Consider the following 18,089-nt stretch of genomic DNA (forward strand, 5'->3'; position numbering starts at 1 on the left):
AAAAATTAACGGAAATCACACAGATCATCAGGAAAGGAGCTAAGCAGACCTGTGATAAAAAAGCCTGCCATTCTAATGCCATAATTACAGCTTTAAACTTTTATTTGGTCAGCAAGTTGGGAGCAATAGGTCACATTTATGCAGGGAACATTAAATTTTGCAGCTCGTCAGTTGAGCCTTCAGCTAGCTATTAGCAGCAGGCAACAGCCAGGTGACAGCAGGAAAGTGAATAGATACAGGATAAGGAGAGAAATGAATTTCAGAAAGCACATTCCCAGGATACAACCAGGATGACTCCTTTTACAAAAAGAATCCCTGAGTCCCTTCTTGACCACAGTCACAATGTTCCACCCCAGAAGCGAGGTGGCTGCTTTCACACTGCCTGTCCTGATTCTGATTGCCAGGTAAGCCACGAACACAGAACAGCACCTTTTCCCCAAGACCTGACCATCTGTCCCCATGCTCAGATTGAGACATAGTGAAAAGAACCGCCCCCAAGTCCTTCTGCCTGTTTCCACATCTTTGCACAACCAGAAGAACGCTGCAGGTGGGAGCTGTGCTGTCCCAAGGGTATCTCAGCAATTGCTGGTGGTGGGGGCCCTGCATGGGGAGGCTGTGTGCTGGTGACAAACCACTTACTTCCTGACGCTCAGTTTAATTGTAAACGGGCATCCACGGGGGTCCACCTCAAAGGCAGCAGGCTTACTGCTGGCTGCAGGCCGGCAGCCATACTTGCAGTGAATGAAGAGCTCCCCGATCTGCTCAGCCACCGCAATGTTGTTCACCACCACAGTCAGCTTGGCGTTGTCCACAGGGCACTTCTCTGCAGGTGGGGAAGAAAAAGAGTCAGTGAGGGCTGAGATGCCGCGGGAGAACTTCAAAGAGTCTCTGTGTGTGAGATTTTATTCTTTACCCTTCCCTATCCAAGACGGCCAGCTCCCAAATCAGTGACAGTGGCATGAGCCATGAATACTCACACATGGTCTGCAAACTGCCAGCTCTGATTTGCCTTGGAAAAGTTCTATTTTGTGTTAATTCAAGGCAATTCAAGATAATCATCAGTGAAGGAATGCCACTCTCCTTGAAGCAACTTTGTGTATGCTGAATTGCAGAAGTATACATGGAAAGTGCCCACACATCTGCTGATAGCGCACACATAATCCCATCTCCCACCCCAGCCCAGAGCTAGCTATAGCCAACACAAGCTGAGGGACAGGAACAATCCAGGGCTACAATTGCAAAGCCTTTGGTTGCAGAAGTGTTGGTTGGGATAGACACAGTGACAGAGAAATTGGTATGCAAAGCAGAGCGACTCGCTGACATGCAGAAGATGAACATCTTAAGGCAGAAAGAGCTACTGTTTGCTGGGCTCCTCAGGGAGCTTCCTCAGGGCTTGCTGTTCTGGTAATACAAATGGCTTTGTGCTGAAACAAGAGGGACACAGGCTCATGCCAAGGGAAGTAATTTTTGGAGTGCAGAGACCAAACCAAGAGGGAGGTGGTCAGGCCAGGCTGTCAGCCAGAAGCTGGGGCTCCAGCAGGCTGCTGGGAGAGTGGGGTGAGCTCCAGCAGCTCTGCTCTGCAGGCGGAGCTGGCACTGAAGGGATATGCAGACAGAGAGCTGGCACTAATGGGTTGGGGGAGGAGGGCTTGGTGATTTCTTGCCAAACACAGCCCCCTTGTTCCCTGGATGGGTAGCCACAGAAAGCTTTCATTCTGAAATCAGCGGGTCAACTGTGGGCAAGACACGTATTATCCTGGGATTATCCATTGCCTATTCCTGGATTTGAGAACATCCTGTGCCCAAAAGCTGGGCCCAGCCCTCCAGTGCCCATGCTACACTGCATACCACCAAAGCTTAGGGCGGCTCAGCCACCCGAGTCCCAGTCCCTCACTGCTGCAGTGGTAGCCAGGGACTGACAGCTTGTTTAAAGCCCTTCAGATATCATTCCAAATGAGCAGGTTTCTTTTAAGTGAAAGCAAACAAACCAGAAAATGACAGCAGTTAGGCTACATCACACAAGAACAGTTCTGTACTCACCAGATGTTAAGGCACATCTTCTACAAAATGTGTGCTGTGGAAACAAAGAAGAAAAGCAGTGTCAGCATAAACTATATCAGATAAATTATCCCCTGTGGCTAATGATGGGAAAGGTTGGAGAGCCCAAAGCCAGTTGCACAGGGATCTCAGCAGCTGTTCAGTCTGCTGTGTAGCTCAGTGTGCTCTTGGGTCTGTAGAAGAGAGCAAAAACAGGCTTAGAGGGGCAGCTGATACAGGCAGCTGAGACTCCAGCACAGCTCCTGTTCCTGATAAGCACTAAGTACATGTTTGATGCTTTGAGGATTCTGCTCTACTCAGATCAGGACATAGACATGTCCTGCAATACTGACATTCTTACCCTCCAAGACCACATGGATTTATCTACTTTGCTCTCCATTTTAGTCCATGCCACTTCTCTCCTTTTCCTGAGCACTCTCCAAGCAGAAGAGCATCAGTCTCTCCCTGCCCTTGGCCAGTCAGCCCATCATACACACTCTTCCGTAGCTCTTCTAATGAAGCTGTCCAGCTGCCAGGTGGACGGGACAGCTAATTTGTAAACCCATTAAATACACTGTAAATTCTGCCCCTTGATATAGCTCACTCTCCATTTTTACAGCAGAAATGTATGGCAGCTATTTAACCTGATAAAGTAGCAAATTCAACCTAACGTGCTAAAGAACATAAAGAAAGGAACGATGTCTGCGGCACTTCATGGGTCCTGAACTCACCCTGGTGGGGTCCTGGGGACTCCTCAGCCACATTTCCCTGCCCCAGGGCTTGGCAGCAGCACTGGAGGTACTGCAAGGCACTCTTCAGAGCGTTTCTGCAGCCCTGCTCACATGGCCTTTTCCTGCCCTGCACAGCTGCATGCTGCTCTCTCCAGAGCTGCAAAACCAGAACTGCAAATGAAGCCACTCTGCTTCCTGCAGATTATTTTTTCCAATATTAACCAGTAAATCTTTGTCTCCACAAAGAGCTGCTTATTGAAATGATGCAGCAAAACTGAACCAGCTTCCAGAACCTCCAGGGACAGCACCCCCTACAATAAACAATCCCACTCTGAGCTTGTTGTTACAGCTCTATTCTAGCAATCTGAAGCACATCAGAAGCATTAGTGAGCCCGTCACAAAACCATCTTTCTTCAAACATAGCACAGAAGCAGTAATAATATACAGCTTCTATTAAAATCTCAATAAAATGGAATATAGAAGAATATTCATAATACTCTGTGCCTTTCATTAGAGGATGCCAAATCCCTCTGCAAGCATTAACTAAATGAAGCTTCAAGCCATTCCTGTCTTATAGAAAACAGTTTTTTAACAACTGAAAAGCAACTGTTTCCAGGGTGCCCAGAGGCAGCAACACCCTGCAGAGCCCTTCACACAGGGAATAGGAGCTTTGACATCACTGAAGCCAAAACAGGGAGACCGAATGTGGCCAGGACTGGCAAGCTGACAGTATACTTCTTCAGGGAAAAGCAGACCAGTTGTGAACAAGCCTTGGGCTTCTCTGGCTAACAGCACTGCCCTGCATGCCTCATGCAGACAGGTTCAGAGTTGCCTTTAGGAAACCTGCCACGTGCTCAGCAGCATCTCTGCAGCCACTGACAGCCACTGGGACAGTCATGGCTTGGCTGTGGGTCACCTAAGACATCTGTGGAAGCCAAGCTCATGATCTGGAAGAGTACTGCCTTACCCCACAGGTTGTGATGACTGGATCCTTAAACACACTACAGCACAGTTGGCAGCACAGCTTCACGGACGGCTGTTCAGCAAACACCAGGGGCTCCTAAAGAAGAGAGAGAAAAGGACAGAGAGCAGAATTAAAGCAAACCCAGGAGCTTTCAACTCTGCAAAAGGCTCAGCAAAGCAACTCTTCAGGGATGAGCCAGAGGGCCAGGACACACTAAGGATGTCATTATCTCTAAATAAATATTTCCTTGGATCTGTTTGTTTCCAGCATGCAGGAGGCAATGGAGGAATGACACTGGGAATGTCTGGAGACCCTCAGATCATCACAGACTGGGAGTCACTTGTATCTGGCTGGACTGGAACACTGACAGCAAACTGCAGAGACCACCTTTGTGTGAAAAATTCAAGTCACCAGAACTGCATACACTGCACTGCCTGGTACTCTCTGCATGGTTGGACTCAACAGTGTGGTGTCAAAAACATTCTGGGTACTAAGCCTGAAGTTTAAAAGCCATTTTAAAACAGCTTGCCCTTTCGTATTTTGAAACACCCTGAAGGAAGTGTTCTTTCATTCCCTTATGATACAGAAATAGCACTGCCCTGCCCAAATGGGCCCAGCTCTTCAGATTTGTTACCAACAGAGACTGCTGGAGCAAGGGCACTGGGCACATCCTATCTGATTGGCACAGCTCAGATCAGAATGGGGCTCAAGGCATTTTGAACCAATCACTGCAGCATTCTGAACCAATCACTGCAGCTTACTCTGCCTTTTCATCCCACACCGTTCTCACAACTGCAAACATGACCCCCTGGGTTCCTAAATATGAAATACAAGCTTTTATCCTGGATCTGTGACAAAATGCCACTTGACCTTTCGTTCATCCACTGTGGGCTTAGGCACTGGGTCACAAGCTAAGCACTGCTCAGAAGTGCCTTCCCCTACAGGGAGGGACATGAGGGCAACTCCTTGCACCCCCTTGGGGCTTACAATTAAGTCAGTGGGGTGCCACACAGCCCTAAAGGCAGGATGGGGCTCTGAATCAGGGAGGAATTGTGTAGCCTGTCTGGGGCTCAATCACCAGCTTCAAGATTTACTGCTCCCTCCTGCTCTATAGCAGAGCCAGGGAATCACGCACCACTCTGCAAAGCAGTTTTTCAGAGAAGCAGAAAAGACTCACCATCATCCCCTCTTTACATATGGGGAAATGGTACACAAGGAAGCAAACTAACTTGCAGAAGTCAGTAGGGAAAACAAAATTATAACCACGAGTCCTGAACCTTAGTTGCCAGACAACACGAAAAGCTCCCCATGCTAGCGGAATGTACTCACAGGAGTCTGCTAAGTTACTCTTTTGACACTGAACTTCCTAATACTGCTCCTTCCGACAATCCCAAATACCTACTGGCTCCTCCTCTTCCTCATGGAGTGAGAACGTTGAGCGCAAGGACATGTTGGACTCAGAGTGCAATGAACGGACGGAGATAGCGGAGTCAGAGCGGCGTGGGGTGCTGATCGGAGGCTTCAAAGAGATAAAAACCAATTCTTGTTATTGCAAATAACTCCCCCTGCTCCAAAACCCTATGCACAGAGAGTTCAATTCAGCCCCCCCCTCCACCAAACTCAGCTGCTCCATTTGTTCATCCACTTTGCCAAGCTGCTCTGAATGGTCTCTGCGTGCCTCCCTGCTGGGGACACCACGCCGCGCAGGGACAGGACGGCCACCATCCAGCTCCAACTCGCTCAACTAAGCCGACATCCAGATTCCAAGCACGTCCCTTTCTCAAAGGTGCATTTGTTTGGATACTTACTGCGCCCACCCGCAAAGTAATGGCTTGGAAGAATTAATCCTGCGCAGAAAGCTGTGTAAATCTCCCCCAGAGACAGCTACCAGCCCCTGCAATTTCTCTAATCTCTGCAGCAGCACTTGTTGTTTCGTTCGCGATCCAACTTCTGCCAATTTTTTTGCGTAAGTGTGCAGACTTCCTTCTATTCAATTCAGCAACAGGCTGACTTTGTCGCTTCCTGCTTGGGAGGGGAGAGCTCAGCGGACACTGCGTGCACCAATCAAGAAAAATCCCACTGGTTACGGCAGCCTTGGGGTTGGTTTTGAGGGAACGCTGCCACTGGAATATTAACCAGCAACACATCCCAAAGGGTGCAGTATCAACCAGCAGCACGTAGCCGAGATACAACTCAACGTCAGAGCCAAAATGGAGACTTCATACCGCTGGGACTAGGGGGCTAGAGCAGCTGGGAACTCAGCTACTGCAACTTAATTGAGGATCTCCAAGCAGACCCCACCACACTGGGCTGCTCCCTCCGCTACCCTGCATACAGAAAATGCCTTGCTCGTGTTCAGTCTGCCCTGGGTGAAAACATGGAACATCACACCCAAGAGCAGGTGAAACCAATGAAAGAGGCCAGGAGGGGCAGTCAGGAAATTCAGCAATAAAAGATGCAAAATGAGCTTCAGAGAGAGTGCACTGCAAGGGGAGTACAGTCCTCACTGGGCTGCAGGAGAGGAGCAGCACAGGATCCTGCTGGTTCTTCACACTGCTCCGCTCTGTAATTTTTATGATCCTGGGATCCCAGGATATCAGCAATGCTGCATCTGCTTAGAAGGCAAAGTATAAAGCTCCTTCTATAAAAGGCATGTTTATTGGCTAAATATGTAAACCTCAAGGAAGAGTAGTTATGAAGTAAATAAATTCTATGCATATCCATTTATTATTTTCCCCCACTAGTAACACAAGTTACCACTCGTAACACAAGGTATTAAAACAAGAAGAATGACTGTGCATAGCTCCTATTCTGGAAGTGAGACAGAGATGAGGGCAGCAAAGGCAGGCTCTGCAGAGGCAGTTTCAGCAGCAGCACAGCCCATGTGCATCATCAGGCTGCAGCCAAGAGCATTTCCAGAAGGCTGGACGTAAGCCATGGCCTGGCTAGGTGTAAGACACCATCTTCAAACAACCCGAAGGATGGAGTGCTCGCACATCTTTTGATTGAATAGCCTGTGGCTGGCTGGTTACTTGGCCACAGGCAAAGCTCCCTGTGAACTGCTGAGAGCTTGGACAGCCACAGCAAGCCCATCATCTAGCCGTTCACACTTGCCCCGATATTCAGCTGTAATCTTTAGGGCAGAGTTCAGAGACCCTATTCAGAGAACAGGTCGTCTCCCACCCTCTCCATGAGTGCTCCAATACTGCCCTTGCTCCTGCTCCCCGAGGCTGGAAACACATGGCACTGTTTTCAGGGAGGATGACAGCAGATGCTCACTAATCCCTGCCTTGCACACAGAACGCTCTGCTCTGCTTTAGGTTTCATTAAGAGAAACTTTAAAAAGAAAGAAGGGGGAGAGGGGTACAGGAGGGCTCTGACTCCTCTCCAGCTGTCTCTGTGATGGCTGACAAGCCCTGAAGAAGGATAAAACATAGTAAACATAATGACCAGGAAGGGAAATCCCAGATTATTTCTTAACAAAGCAAAGAAAGCTTCATAAAGGGGTTAACAAAAATTTGTCTGGATCAGCAGGCAGAGCAGAGCAGCTCATGGTTTATTAGCATCTCATGCTGCAGGCTGCTTCCTGAACCACTCATTACTCCTTTTGCTATTTTTGCTTAACAATACTTAGCACTCCAGGAAAGGTAGACCTGATCTGTCCAAGAAAGACAACTGAGAATAGGTCCTAGGAGAGACCTCCCCTACTGGCTGCACACCTCATTGTGTAACACAGGTTTTCAAAGGAGCCAGGGAGCTTTTCCATCAAACATGGCTAAACGTAGTGTCCCCAGCATCCATGCTCGTCAGGAAAAGCCTCATCTCTACTCCATAAGAACTGCACAAGCCATGAAAAGAGAGCAGTGAGCACAGCATTTGGCCCACTGTGTTGGTGCTGGCAGCCCAGGGGTTCTCTGAAGCAGTGGTTCAGCACCCTGAGGTCAGTGATGTGATGGAGGGCTGTGTCTGTCAAGGATATGAGCCAAATGTTCAAAGGATTTTTTGAAAAACAAACACATCCTCACATAAAACACAGCAAGATCTCTGAGCAACAGAAGGAACTTTATAGGATGCTGACAATAAAGCTCTTTGCAATCTGGTGTCAAATTTATTTTAAGAAGTGCTGCTGCTCCACACTGTTGCTGCAACCCCAGGGCCTAAATGAATCAGCAGCAGTGATCAGTTTCCCAGACTCTGAAGCTGGGTCTCCTGACCTGACAAAGTCTACATGCACTCACTTCAAATGGAGAGGTTCCTACTCATATGCCTAAATCTAGGTAGCAGCCTGAGGTTGTGAGCTGGGGCTGAGGTAACCAGGCACCTCATCAAGTGCTGCTTCTGTTGCTGAGGTTTGCTTTGCTGTTGCCAGTCTTGATTTAATTGATTTATTCAATTTCATTTCTCTTCAAGCAACTAACCCTGATGGCTGCTGGGTCACTAAATTGCCAAAAAAGTAGTGTGTAAGTTGAATGAGGAACTGGATACAAAACCAGGCAGTACTTCCCTGCAAAGACACTGTGGGACACGGGCACATTTTTCTGAGGAGACCTTGCTGATGTAATCCCCAGGAGCTGAGCTGCCTACAGGGCTGTACATCCCACTGCAGGTTTCAAGCTTGCTCCCTGTGGTCAGAAGCCCCACCTGGAGGTGGAAGGAGGAATGTATTTTCTAGTCATAGCTGCTGGATCAGCTGTGCTGCTGATGGAAGTTTACACAGCCACAGCTACTGGTGCCTACAGCCCAGGAAGGTCAGGGCATTCTGCTTACAACAGAAGGCAGGTACACCCTTACCAGTAGGTCTGTGGGATTTGTAGCTCTCAAACTCTGTAACAACATACTGCTTTCAAGCAGTCTGAAAATGAGGCCCAGCAGACAGGTCAGAAGCAGCTTCTGCTGCCCCACTGCCTCACCATGGGAGCAGCCAGGAAATGCCAACTCTGCTCCTGCCTCCACCGCAGCCATCTGTAACTGATGTAACAGTGCATGGGAATGTAGAGGGAGACAGAGGAACACCAGATGTCATTTGAGATACAACCAGATAAGCCAGTCACGAGGGGCCTCTTGGCAACACCTACCATGCCATCGTCCTCATCTCGTGGGGAGTAGGTGAGTGTACTGGAGGAAGATGGAGTCCGACGATGCTGCTTAAAAGTATTGGTTCCATCAGCTTTAAGGCAAACGAGAAGAAAAGAAAGAAAAAAAAAGCTCCTTAGTAACATTTCTAAGCTACAGGTTTCTGTAGCTGTAAGTGTTCCTTGGGAAAGGAAAGAGTAGGGACTCCCCTGCGTCAGTTCCTGACCTGAACACATCAGCACACACAATAATCCTGATCTCTGACAGCTTGCTGAAGTGCACGCAATCCTTTAAAGGGAGCTTGCCCAACAAAAAGCATAGATAATTTCCTCCCAGGCCTATAGGTTAAAAATGCTAATAAAAGGAAACCTTCCACACCCACAAGTGATCAGTCAGATCACTTAGATCTAGGGAGGTTTGGATACTTCTCGTAGCACAACAGAAACATGCTATACTAAATCAGAGGTTTGCATAAGGATAGTATTACTGACTAGCACAAAATTTTAGATGTAAATACTCAGGAGTCCAAAATGATCCAGAGTTTACACATGTAATCCAAACATTTCCTCCAGGAAGGTCATTAATTTCCTTATCTAGATCGGTGTCAAGTGCCAGTTTCTTGTCTTTACTAAAGTAAGGATATTTTTATTCCAAAGTGAAACCAGATCTCTTCTCACATTCACACTGAGTGCCAGAGCTCAGACTCCTCACCTGCTGGGCTTTGAAGAACAAAGCAGAAGAATTCTAAATGAGCAGGTACATTCACGCCCCCTCCTGTCTGAGCTAAAAATGACCACAGAGATTTTACCAAAGTGTACAGAGTGACAAACGGGCAAAGATCAGAATTTTCAGCCCTGGTAACGATTGCATGAGAATTCACATGGATAAATAAGATTTGAAACTAAGCTTTGTATCAGATCCTGTTGTGCTATCCTAATTTCAGCAAGATCTTCCCAGTTGTTGTGCTCATGCTCATTCCATCATTCCTGGTGAACAGATGTCGTGATTAAGTAACACTTGAGCTGTGTAATACTAACAACAGTACTCTGGCACCTGTCTGCAATGAACACACAGTGACTGTACCAACAGCTCTGTGAGCTGTGAAACAACGACGAGAAGAAACCTAAGATTCTTGTCCAGTGCTCTGGGAAGAAGCCCCACACATGAAAAGCACTCACCCTTCGTGATAGTGGTCACAGCAGAGAACGCCGGCCCAAAAGTTGTTTCCATTCTTGTCTGAAATATAGACAGAATGAATGTCAGTGTATCCGTGCAGCACAGCCTGAAGGCTTGCTACTTCTCCTGAACTGGCAACTATATATATGAATATAGCCTGTATGCATTCTTCAGTTTCATTTGTGGATACTGTGATTTTTCAGGGGAAAAAGTATCAAATTTTCCATCATTGTCATCATTTTCTCAAAAGAAAGGATGAGAACACCAGAAGCAGCCCCAGCCCCTGCCCAGTGCTCAGGGCACCCACATTTACCCCGTTAGTGTTTTCTGAAGCAGTGATGTTTGGTGTGCCACTGGAGAAACGATTGAAGCGAGCGTTCTTGTTTGAGCTCATAATCCAGACCAGCACTTGTTAGTCATGGGAAGTTTGCTCTGTGGAAGAAAAAAGACAGAAAGAGAGTTAGGTTCACTGTACATCTTCCAGGCTCAGGGAACACTTTCCTCTAGTATGAAATCCAAGTATTTACCTAAACTCACATGAGCCGGGATTTTCAGAAGCAAGTGGCAAGGTCAAAGTCAGGCCCCTTCAAACCACTCCTGGGAGAAGCATTCAGCATCTTCCAAAAAATCCAGCATTTTTTAAAATGACTCCTTAATCTCCCATGTACTGGGACACTCATCATCATTTTACAAGTGTACAATCACTTCAGTTGCAGATGAGACTCCTCAGCAGTCAAAGAAAGACAGCATCCCACTGCCCCACTATCACTCTGTTCCCAATGAGACCCATAGCATGTGCCAGCTGTGTCTGACAGTCCCAGCACAGAGCACACCACACTCCAAACAGGCAGAGGGATCTGAGCTAAAGCCTTGGACAAAGCCTGTGCCTACAGAGTGTCAAAGGAGCTGCGCATGCACGGAGGGCAAAAGGATGAAAAGCTGTACCAGCAAAGCCCTTATCCCTCTAAGAAAGAAACCTTACTTCAATTAACACACCTGTGATTCTGGATCTCACTCAGCTCCTGTTCAGAAACAGCCTGTATACCATCACCCAGAGAGAGAAATCCCCTCCCTCAGAGGGCTCACTGCTCTTCTTCAGCTGTTTACCGGGTTCAAGTTGGCGAAGTCAAAGCATTGCACAATAATAATCTGTGGAAGCACATGGAGTTTGCTTTCTTTAACTTCTGCTGAAACCTGATGCTGGCTTGAGAGTTCTATAAGAACTTTAGGGAGGGGTGCTGAAGCTGCTCCCCCAGGAAGGAGCTGCAGCTCCATGCTGCCATGTTGCCTGGGACAGAAGTTCCCACTGTGGGCTCAGCACAGCAGGGAGCTCTGCTCCTTGGCTGCCCCTTCATCCTCGTAGCTGGAAGTCACTGCTGGCACTCACAGCCTGTCCCAGCCCGCACAATGCTCCAGGAATAAGCTGCTGAGGAAAAATCCCGATTAAGGATCCCTTTTTATCCAAGGTACAGTAAAATCTTGGTGTTCTCCCTGCCAGCCACAGAGTCCAAGGGCTAAGCAGGCAGATCAAACAAACAGCAGTAGTGAGAACTGACTGACCAGACACAGTTGACTAAATACACAGCCCAAATCCGTTTTTTGCTGGTGCTTGGCTCTCCTCCTGCCAACACCATGGGCTGCAGCTGGGCAGGGCAGTGGTCCTGGTCCCACTCCTTGCAGGAACATCTGCCTGCAGCCTGCAGCTAGGTTGGGGCTGCTCCCCATGCAGCTTCTCCTGCTGCAGGCTCATCAAGAAGCAAGGTGACTTGGCTCCTCACAGCAAAGGATCTTCTTTTATCCAAGGGTGACATATCCCAAATCTCCAAGCACTTCATAACAGTGTGTGATCACCTCTTTTATAGATGGGGAAACTGAGGCTCAAGGTGTGACATGACAAAGCAGTGCAGCTGGGACCCTTCAGAGCTCCTTCAGTCACAGCCCAAAAGCCCCTGCTTCGCATGTATCCTATGCTCACATTTTAAACACTGCGAACATGATGCTGGAGTCATCCCCAGCCCCTGCTTAAGTGCTCTGCTGCCTGGCACAGCACACTGTGTCCTGCATGGGACAGCATTCATAGAGATCACTGCCCTTGGAGCTAAACTCTTGGGAAAAGCTAGAGGATAAAAAAAAAAAAAAGAAAAACAAACCAAAACCCAACCAAAAGCAATAAACAAAAACCCCCAAACCAAGCTCAGGACTATCTCAAAAACACAGATCTGAATAATATTTTCCAAACATTATGAAGCTCTGTCCTGGCTGCCTGCAAATGCCAGATCCCTTAGGAAATGCTAAGCAGAGTTGCTGATGTCCAAGAACAGCAGGAATGAAGCAGGACCGTGCTGCTGCATTGTGCAGATCAATGAGCTGCCTCCCAGCTGCAGTGCAGCTCCAACAGCTCCAAACTGCCTGCAGCAGGGGCATTCAGGGGCACCTCCCCACTAAAATGCACATTCCCTCGCTCCAAAGCCCACCTAGAGGCATGCAAGATCCAACTTCAACAAATCATGGATAAATCCAAAGCAAGGAAAGGGGCACGGGTTGGAACACAGAGATTTTCTACTCCTTGCTCATACCCCAAACCCTGCAGCGTGGCTGAGCAAACTACCTGTGAGCAGCAGGAGGTAACCTGCCCTCCGTCTCCTCTGAATAGAAGCTAGGGGAATGCAAGCAATGGAAAAAACATCAAGTGGAATGTTTGCTAATGTGCATAACGCCAGCTACCACAAAAACAGCCAACCTCAGCCCAAATCTCTGCAACCATCGAATGCAGGAGTGACTTCAACAGAGCAGACGTGTCTGTAGAGCAGCCTGCCAATGCACTGTCACAAGGCACTGAAAAAGGCCTTTGTCAGTTGACATCAAAGAACTTAAAAGGAAGCGGAGAAGAGATGGTGTTCCTGATGTAATAGCAGCTTCCCAAAGCACTTACAAAATCCCCTCCAGATCTCTGAACCTTGGCTTAGCACCTGGACCTGTTGGATCTGAGCAGAATCACATCCACAGGAGATGCTGACAACAACACAGTCAAAGCCTGTGTTACAAAAGACATGCACTCTGTGACCTACAAGGAGTAACTGAAAAATACCAGCAACCACAGAATCCTTTGGGTTCCAAGTCTTTCTCAGATAACCAAACACAAAGGGGCTGCAAAAATCCCAAGCATCTCCAGCAGCATCACAGAGCAGCAGGTCGGCAGCGCTCACACAGAACACAGCATCCAGATGTTCCATCCCAGGACTCTGCAGGGTCTGCTTGTGGCTGACAGCAAAACAGCAGCCACAGTAAGAGGGCAAGATCCCTGTGCATGAAGAACTGCTGGAAGCCCTTGTGTGTCCAGGCAGCACAGCCCTGCATGGACCCGCCTGTGACCCAGGCATTCTGTGCATGGAGTGGTGTTTATTTTTGACAGTAAAAAGAGGGGGGAAAAATCTCCCTTGGAAAAAAAAGATGCTGTGGGAACCCGTAATTCACTGAATCACAAGGCTGATAGCAACCAGATGCAGATGCAAAGTAGGGGAAGGGCTAACTTTCAGCATTTGCACAACACAGGGATCAACACAGGCTTTGGAGATTCAAGGAGAAGAAAAGCCCTGAAGTTCCCAGTTTTGTAATCCTTGCAAGGAAAAACCCAACCAGCAGCAGCTGCAGACAGCCGGGAAAGGCAGCACTCCTCCCATCATAGAGCCCAGAAAGACACCAGCAGAGCCATTCTCTGCTGGCTGTTTCCTGCTGCTGCCCTAACACTGCACCTGAATGAGGGAGGGCCCTGCTGAGGGATTGCTGCCCATAGCAGAGGGCTGACACCTCCTGTTGCAAGGCTTCGCACAGAGCTCACCCAGCAGTTCCCAGTGCTCAGCAGAAGATCCTTACACCCTTAAGAACAAGGCCAGGGCTTTGAGGGGATACAGGGCACAAGAAGGGATGGCAGAGGGCACAACCTCCATGGATACTATGTAATTTACCCTGCAGCCAGTTCCTGGTGCGGGCACCACCCTGTGGGCACAGTGGCAGCAGTGAACTTTGTGCCCACAAAGCTCAGCTGTGTGCCCTGTGTCTGCTTTGTTCTTCCTTCTTCCTCTCTCCATTCACTGAAGCTGTCTCTGAAGCTACTCACCCACAGCAGGGCTGGCAAAACCATACCCACAGGGGTGCTCACTGACAGATGAGCCACGATGTGTTGCTGAAGGCAGGCTTGGGGCTACCCCACAAACTGGGAATGGGCTGCACTAAAGTGAATTTCCTTATTTCACAGCCCATGTACTCGTGGTAAAAGACAAGTTTCTGTTCCTCTACTACACCACAGCCAGAACAGGAAGGGTTACACATCCTTTAGAGGATTGGTACATCACTGGGGAAACACTTACAAAGGTTGAAGTCAGCTAAGCTGCTCCAGGAGCCCAGCTCGGCAGGACATGGAGCACCACCCCACAGAAGGTGGGTGCAGAGAGCTGGGGACTCAGACCTCTCCTTGCAGGTCTGGTTTGGGCAGACTCTGTCTGCTTTGTTCTGTACTAATGAAGTGTTCTCGTTGTTTTCCAGCTGTGAACTGATTCTCAGTGGTCCACAGCAGCCTAAAGGGGAGGGCCGTGCACGAAGCAAGCACAAGGCAGGGCTCATGAGCTCAAAACCTAGTTTCTCTGCACCTCATAACACCGGCGCAGTCACTGGCTTTCTTGCTCAGCGTCTATGGTGGAAATAGCATTCCTTCATAAGTGTTTGTGAAATTCAGCAACAGCATTTAAATAACACCGTGATTATGACAACAACGAGCATCTAGTCTGACCTGTAGGACACAGCATGGGAAGGAGAGGGTGCAGCTCCTCAGGTGATCCCTTTGCTCAGGAAAGGAAATCATTTTGTACTACACATTCTTCTCTTCTTTAAGGTTAATGATTCCTTGGGATGTTTGCAATACTTGACACCAAAACCTTTCAAATATGAAGTCCCCAAGAAGCACTGCTGAGTAAGCTTCAGTCACCGTGGTCATCTACGGAATAAGTAGTGAAATCTCCAAGGGTGCAGATTGTACAAACTCTCCTGTGCCAATTAACATTTACAAAGTCAGGAAGCCTGTGAGTAAACCAAACTTGGGCCTGTTATTTGCCCAGCCCTCTGCCACAGTTTGCCCAGTGAACCTAGCAGGAGGCTGATCTAATGCAGGCAACAGGAAGCATTCCTTCACCCCACTAACAGGGAACACCAGTGCCTGTTGCTGCTGCACGCTGTGGAGAAATGCAGTAATGACAGGTTCAGAAAGGACTGGGCTCAGTAACGTGCAGCAGGTCTATAAATGGATATGGAAGGATCCACCGAGGACATGGCTCCTCACATTCCTAATCCATCTGCTCTGAATCTCAGAAATCATGAAGCAAATGGATGCTGGAAAGGGGTTGGGCTCACATGCTGACAGCCTTCATTTGCAGGGCAGCCGCACAGAGCTGCAGCTGAGCACGGAGCTGTGGGCACCTCCTGCACCCCTGGGGTGACGCGAACACAGCCAGCCACGTGTGCTGAGATGTGCGTCAGTGCCAGAAGATCAAACGTGAAATGAAGCTCCGTCCTACCAACAGAGCGTGGCACTTCCAGCTGGTGGTTCCTCGCTTCTGCGGAACAGAAAGGCTTTTCATTGTGCACAAGTCTTTTCGTTGCTTTTAAAAGCCCTACAAACTTTTCTGAGCTGAAGTGAGACCAGAGCTGCACAGCGCTGTCATCAAGAAAAATAAATGTGACACTTTTAATTGCTGCTGCTTTTACCAGTGCTTCATTTTACAGCGGAGCTGAGAGGGCACATCCAGCAGTGTGACAGAAGCACAGCTGTTTGAACGCTGCCATTCCTTTCTGCAAATATAGTTCAGAAAAGGAAATACTTCCACAGTAAATGTTCTTTTCTTCCATAAGGTTAACGAGCCCTTGGGACAGACTGGCTGTTTGCTATACTTGACACTAAAACCTAAAGCAATAACTTTCAAATGCGGTTGTAACAGGATCAAAACCAACTGCTCTGGTGGAACAAAGCATCTCATTTTCCCCAAAACGCTAGAATTGAGTTAGAACAGAGCCATAGTTCAATGCTGTTTCCATGTCACAAAAGCCATACTTGAGGCTTTACTTCCATTTTAGGAAGCATCCACCTTCCACACCATTTTCCTTGCACATGAAGCTGCAGATGAAGTTTGGCAGTGCCTGGCCCTGGTTGGTGCTGGTTGAGTGTCTGCACATCACTGCTGGCATGGCTGGAATGGGCACAAACCGAGCTCTCACACCTGGCCCTTACACACAAGGAGCCTTAACACTGGCCCTAAAACACTTCAGATCTTTCCCTTATTCTCACTTAAAGAACAAAAATCCAATAGATAGAAAGACTCCAATTCCTTCACAATCCTGGGAGCCACTGGAAACAGCAAAGAGCTCCCACAAGAAATGCACAATAAAACTTGTAAATAGCATTGGTCAGGCTTGGAGCTCCCTACAAAGCTAGCACAACCCAGTGAAGGGAATAAGGAATTCCCCCAACACACACATTTTACATACAAGGAATTCTATGGCATACCAGGTAAGCAGCAAAGCCCAGGGCATGGAGCACTCCTGCCAACACCCTGTCCTGGCAGGACAGCCCATGAGAAAGGAAAGCCTATGCCTGGAAGGCTTCAGTAAGCAGCACAGGAGCAGCAGGAGGATGCACAGCAAACCTCTCCAGCAGCTCCTGACTGCCTTGCTCACCTCTCATCTCTGCCAGCACTGTGCAGGTGGCTGAGGCCAGGTTAGTTTGCACTTCAGCAAGGCTGCAAGAGAGAAAAACAGAAAGTAACCTGGCCAGGTTAAAGTCACAAGAAATCCGAGCCTGTCATTACTCAAAAAGTACCAAATATCACACTTCCTTCCCCTGCTCTTCCCAAACATCTTCCAAAGCTTTGAAACTCGATGACATGCTCCTGTTTGCCTTCTGGGCGCAATCAGAGCACTTTAAAGATCCATCTGAAATGCATCAGCTTCTTCCCAAATAAAAGGTCCCAGTAAATTTCAGTCATCTGTGCCCTTTTTGGGTTATTTTGCACAGTTTTCCACTGAGAACAAACTGGGCACAATCCAAAGCTGCTAACACTGCCAGGAACTCTTAGCCAGCAACCCAGAAACTGTAGTGCTTTACAGGCAGCATGAGAGCAGAGTGATGTCCTGCCCTTAGATAAACAAGCTCCAAATCTTTGATTCCTGAGCAATCAATAGAGATCAACACTTCAATTGTGGCACATCTACCAAGCACTGAAGCACCGAGCACTGAGCTTCAGTGTCCCACACCATGCTAGGAAGGCTGTGTTTAAATTACCCCAGCAGACAGTCAGCAGCTGCACTGCAGTCACAATGGTTCGGGACACAAGGGTGAGGCAGTGAGACGCTGCCTCGCCTCACCAGCACCCCTGCTTTAAACAACAGAGGGTTTCACACTTCTGAAACCACCTGGAACAACCCCAGAAAACACTCGCCGCATTGCTGCACACATATTACGTGTCCTCGCAAAGGAGGATCACAAAACTAGCTCAACACTGCTCCAACTAGCTGCAGGCAACAGGCACCTGCTTATGAGCCTCAATTGAGCTTCTGAGCTGGATTTCAGACACCTCTTGCACCTTGTTATGGCACAGGTTGGAGAACAGTTCCTCCGCTCTGCTGCCAGTGAGCACCATGCCTGACCCATGGGATCCAGACAGCATGCACGTTGTGCTGCTCTGCTGTTCCTGTGTTGTGCTGTGCCCACGCCACCCCGCAGGACTCACCCCTGGCAGCCCCAGCACAGCGGGGCCTGGTGACACACCACCATGATCCAGTTCCTGAGCTGCAGACAGGCTTCCCTCAGTCAGAATGCCTCTTCCGCTATCTGGTGCTGTGTATGTGTGTATTGCTCCCCAGTGATGTAAACAGAAAGGCATGCAGAGCAGTGGGCGACATGTAAATTCGGCTGGAAAATCCCACAGCTCAGCCAATCCTCGTGCTGCCCTGCGCTGCTCACAGATCAGAGGGGTTAAGCAAAAACAACCTGAGCACGCACTGCTTTATGCCTCCAACCTGAGAAATCCGCAGGATCATCCACCATTCACACTGAAGGGAGT

The 18,089-nt window shown here is 48.5% G+C and overlaps 1 protein-coding gene across 7 annotated transcripts in view; it reads right to left on the reverse strand.

The window, feature by feature from the left end:
• Positions 1 to 18,089, reverse strand: part of TRAF7 (TNF receptor associated factor 7) — a 28,565-nt gene that overhangs the window by 8,934 nt on the left and 1,542 nt on the right. For 2 of the 7 annotated variants that reach the window (XM_052679779.1, XM_052679782.1), the window contains exons 2-8: positions 10,295 to 10,413; positions 9,984 to 10,041; positions 8,808 to 8,899; positions 5,135 to 5,251; positions 3,736 to 3,828; positions 2,041 to 2,074; positions 640 to 823 (exon numbers count right to left, since the gene is read on the reverse strand). In XM_052679779.1, coding sequence (XP_052535739.1) covers positions 640 to 823; positions 2,041 to 2,074; positions 3,736 to 3,828; positions 5,135 to 5,251; positions 8,808 to 8,899; positions 9,984 to 10,041; positions 10,295 to 10,375 — 659 coding nt within the window. In that variant the 5' untranslated portion in view covers positions 10,376 to 10,413. Of the gene's footprint in view, positions 1 to 639; positions 824 to 2,040; positions 2,075 to 3,735; positions 3,829 to 5,134; positions 5,252 to 5,540; positions 8,757 to 8,807; positions 8,900 to 9,983; positions 10,042 to 10,294; positions 10,414 to 16,704; positions 16,767 to 17,756; positions 17,776 to 18,089 lie in introns of those variants that run through there. The other 5 variants (XM_052679781.1, XM_052679780.1, XM_052679783.1 and 2 more) reach the window with 5 other exon arrangements.

The sequence above is a fragment of the Tympanuchus pallidicinctus genome, unplaced genomic scaffold (assembly GCF_026119805.1).
Source record: "Tympanuchus pallidicinctus isolate F22 unplaced genomic scaffold, pur_lepc_1.0 scaffold18, whole genome shotgun sequence".
Lineage (NCBI taxonomy): Eukaryota > Metazoa > Chordata > Aves > Galliformes > Phasianidae > Tympanuchus > Tympanuchus pallidicinctus.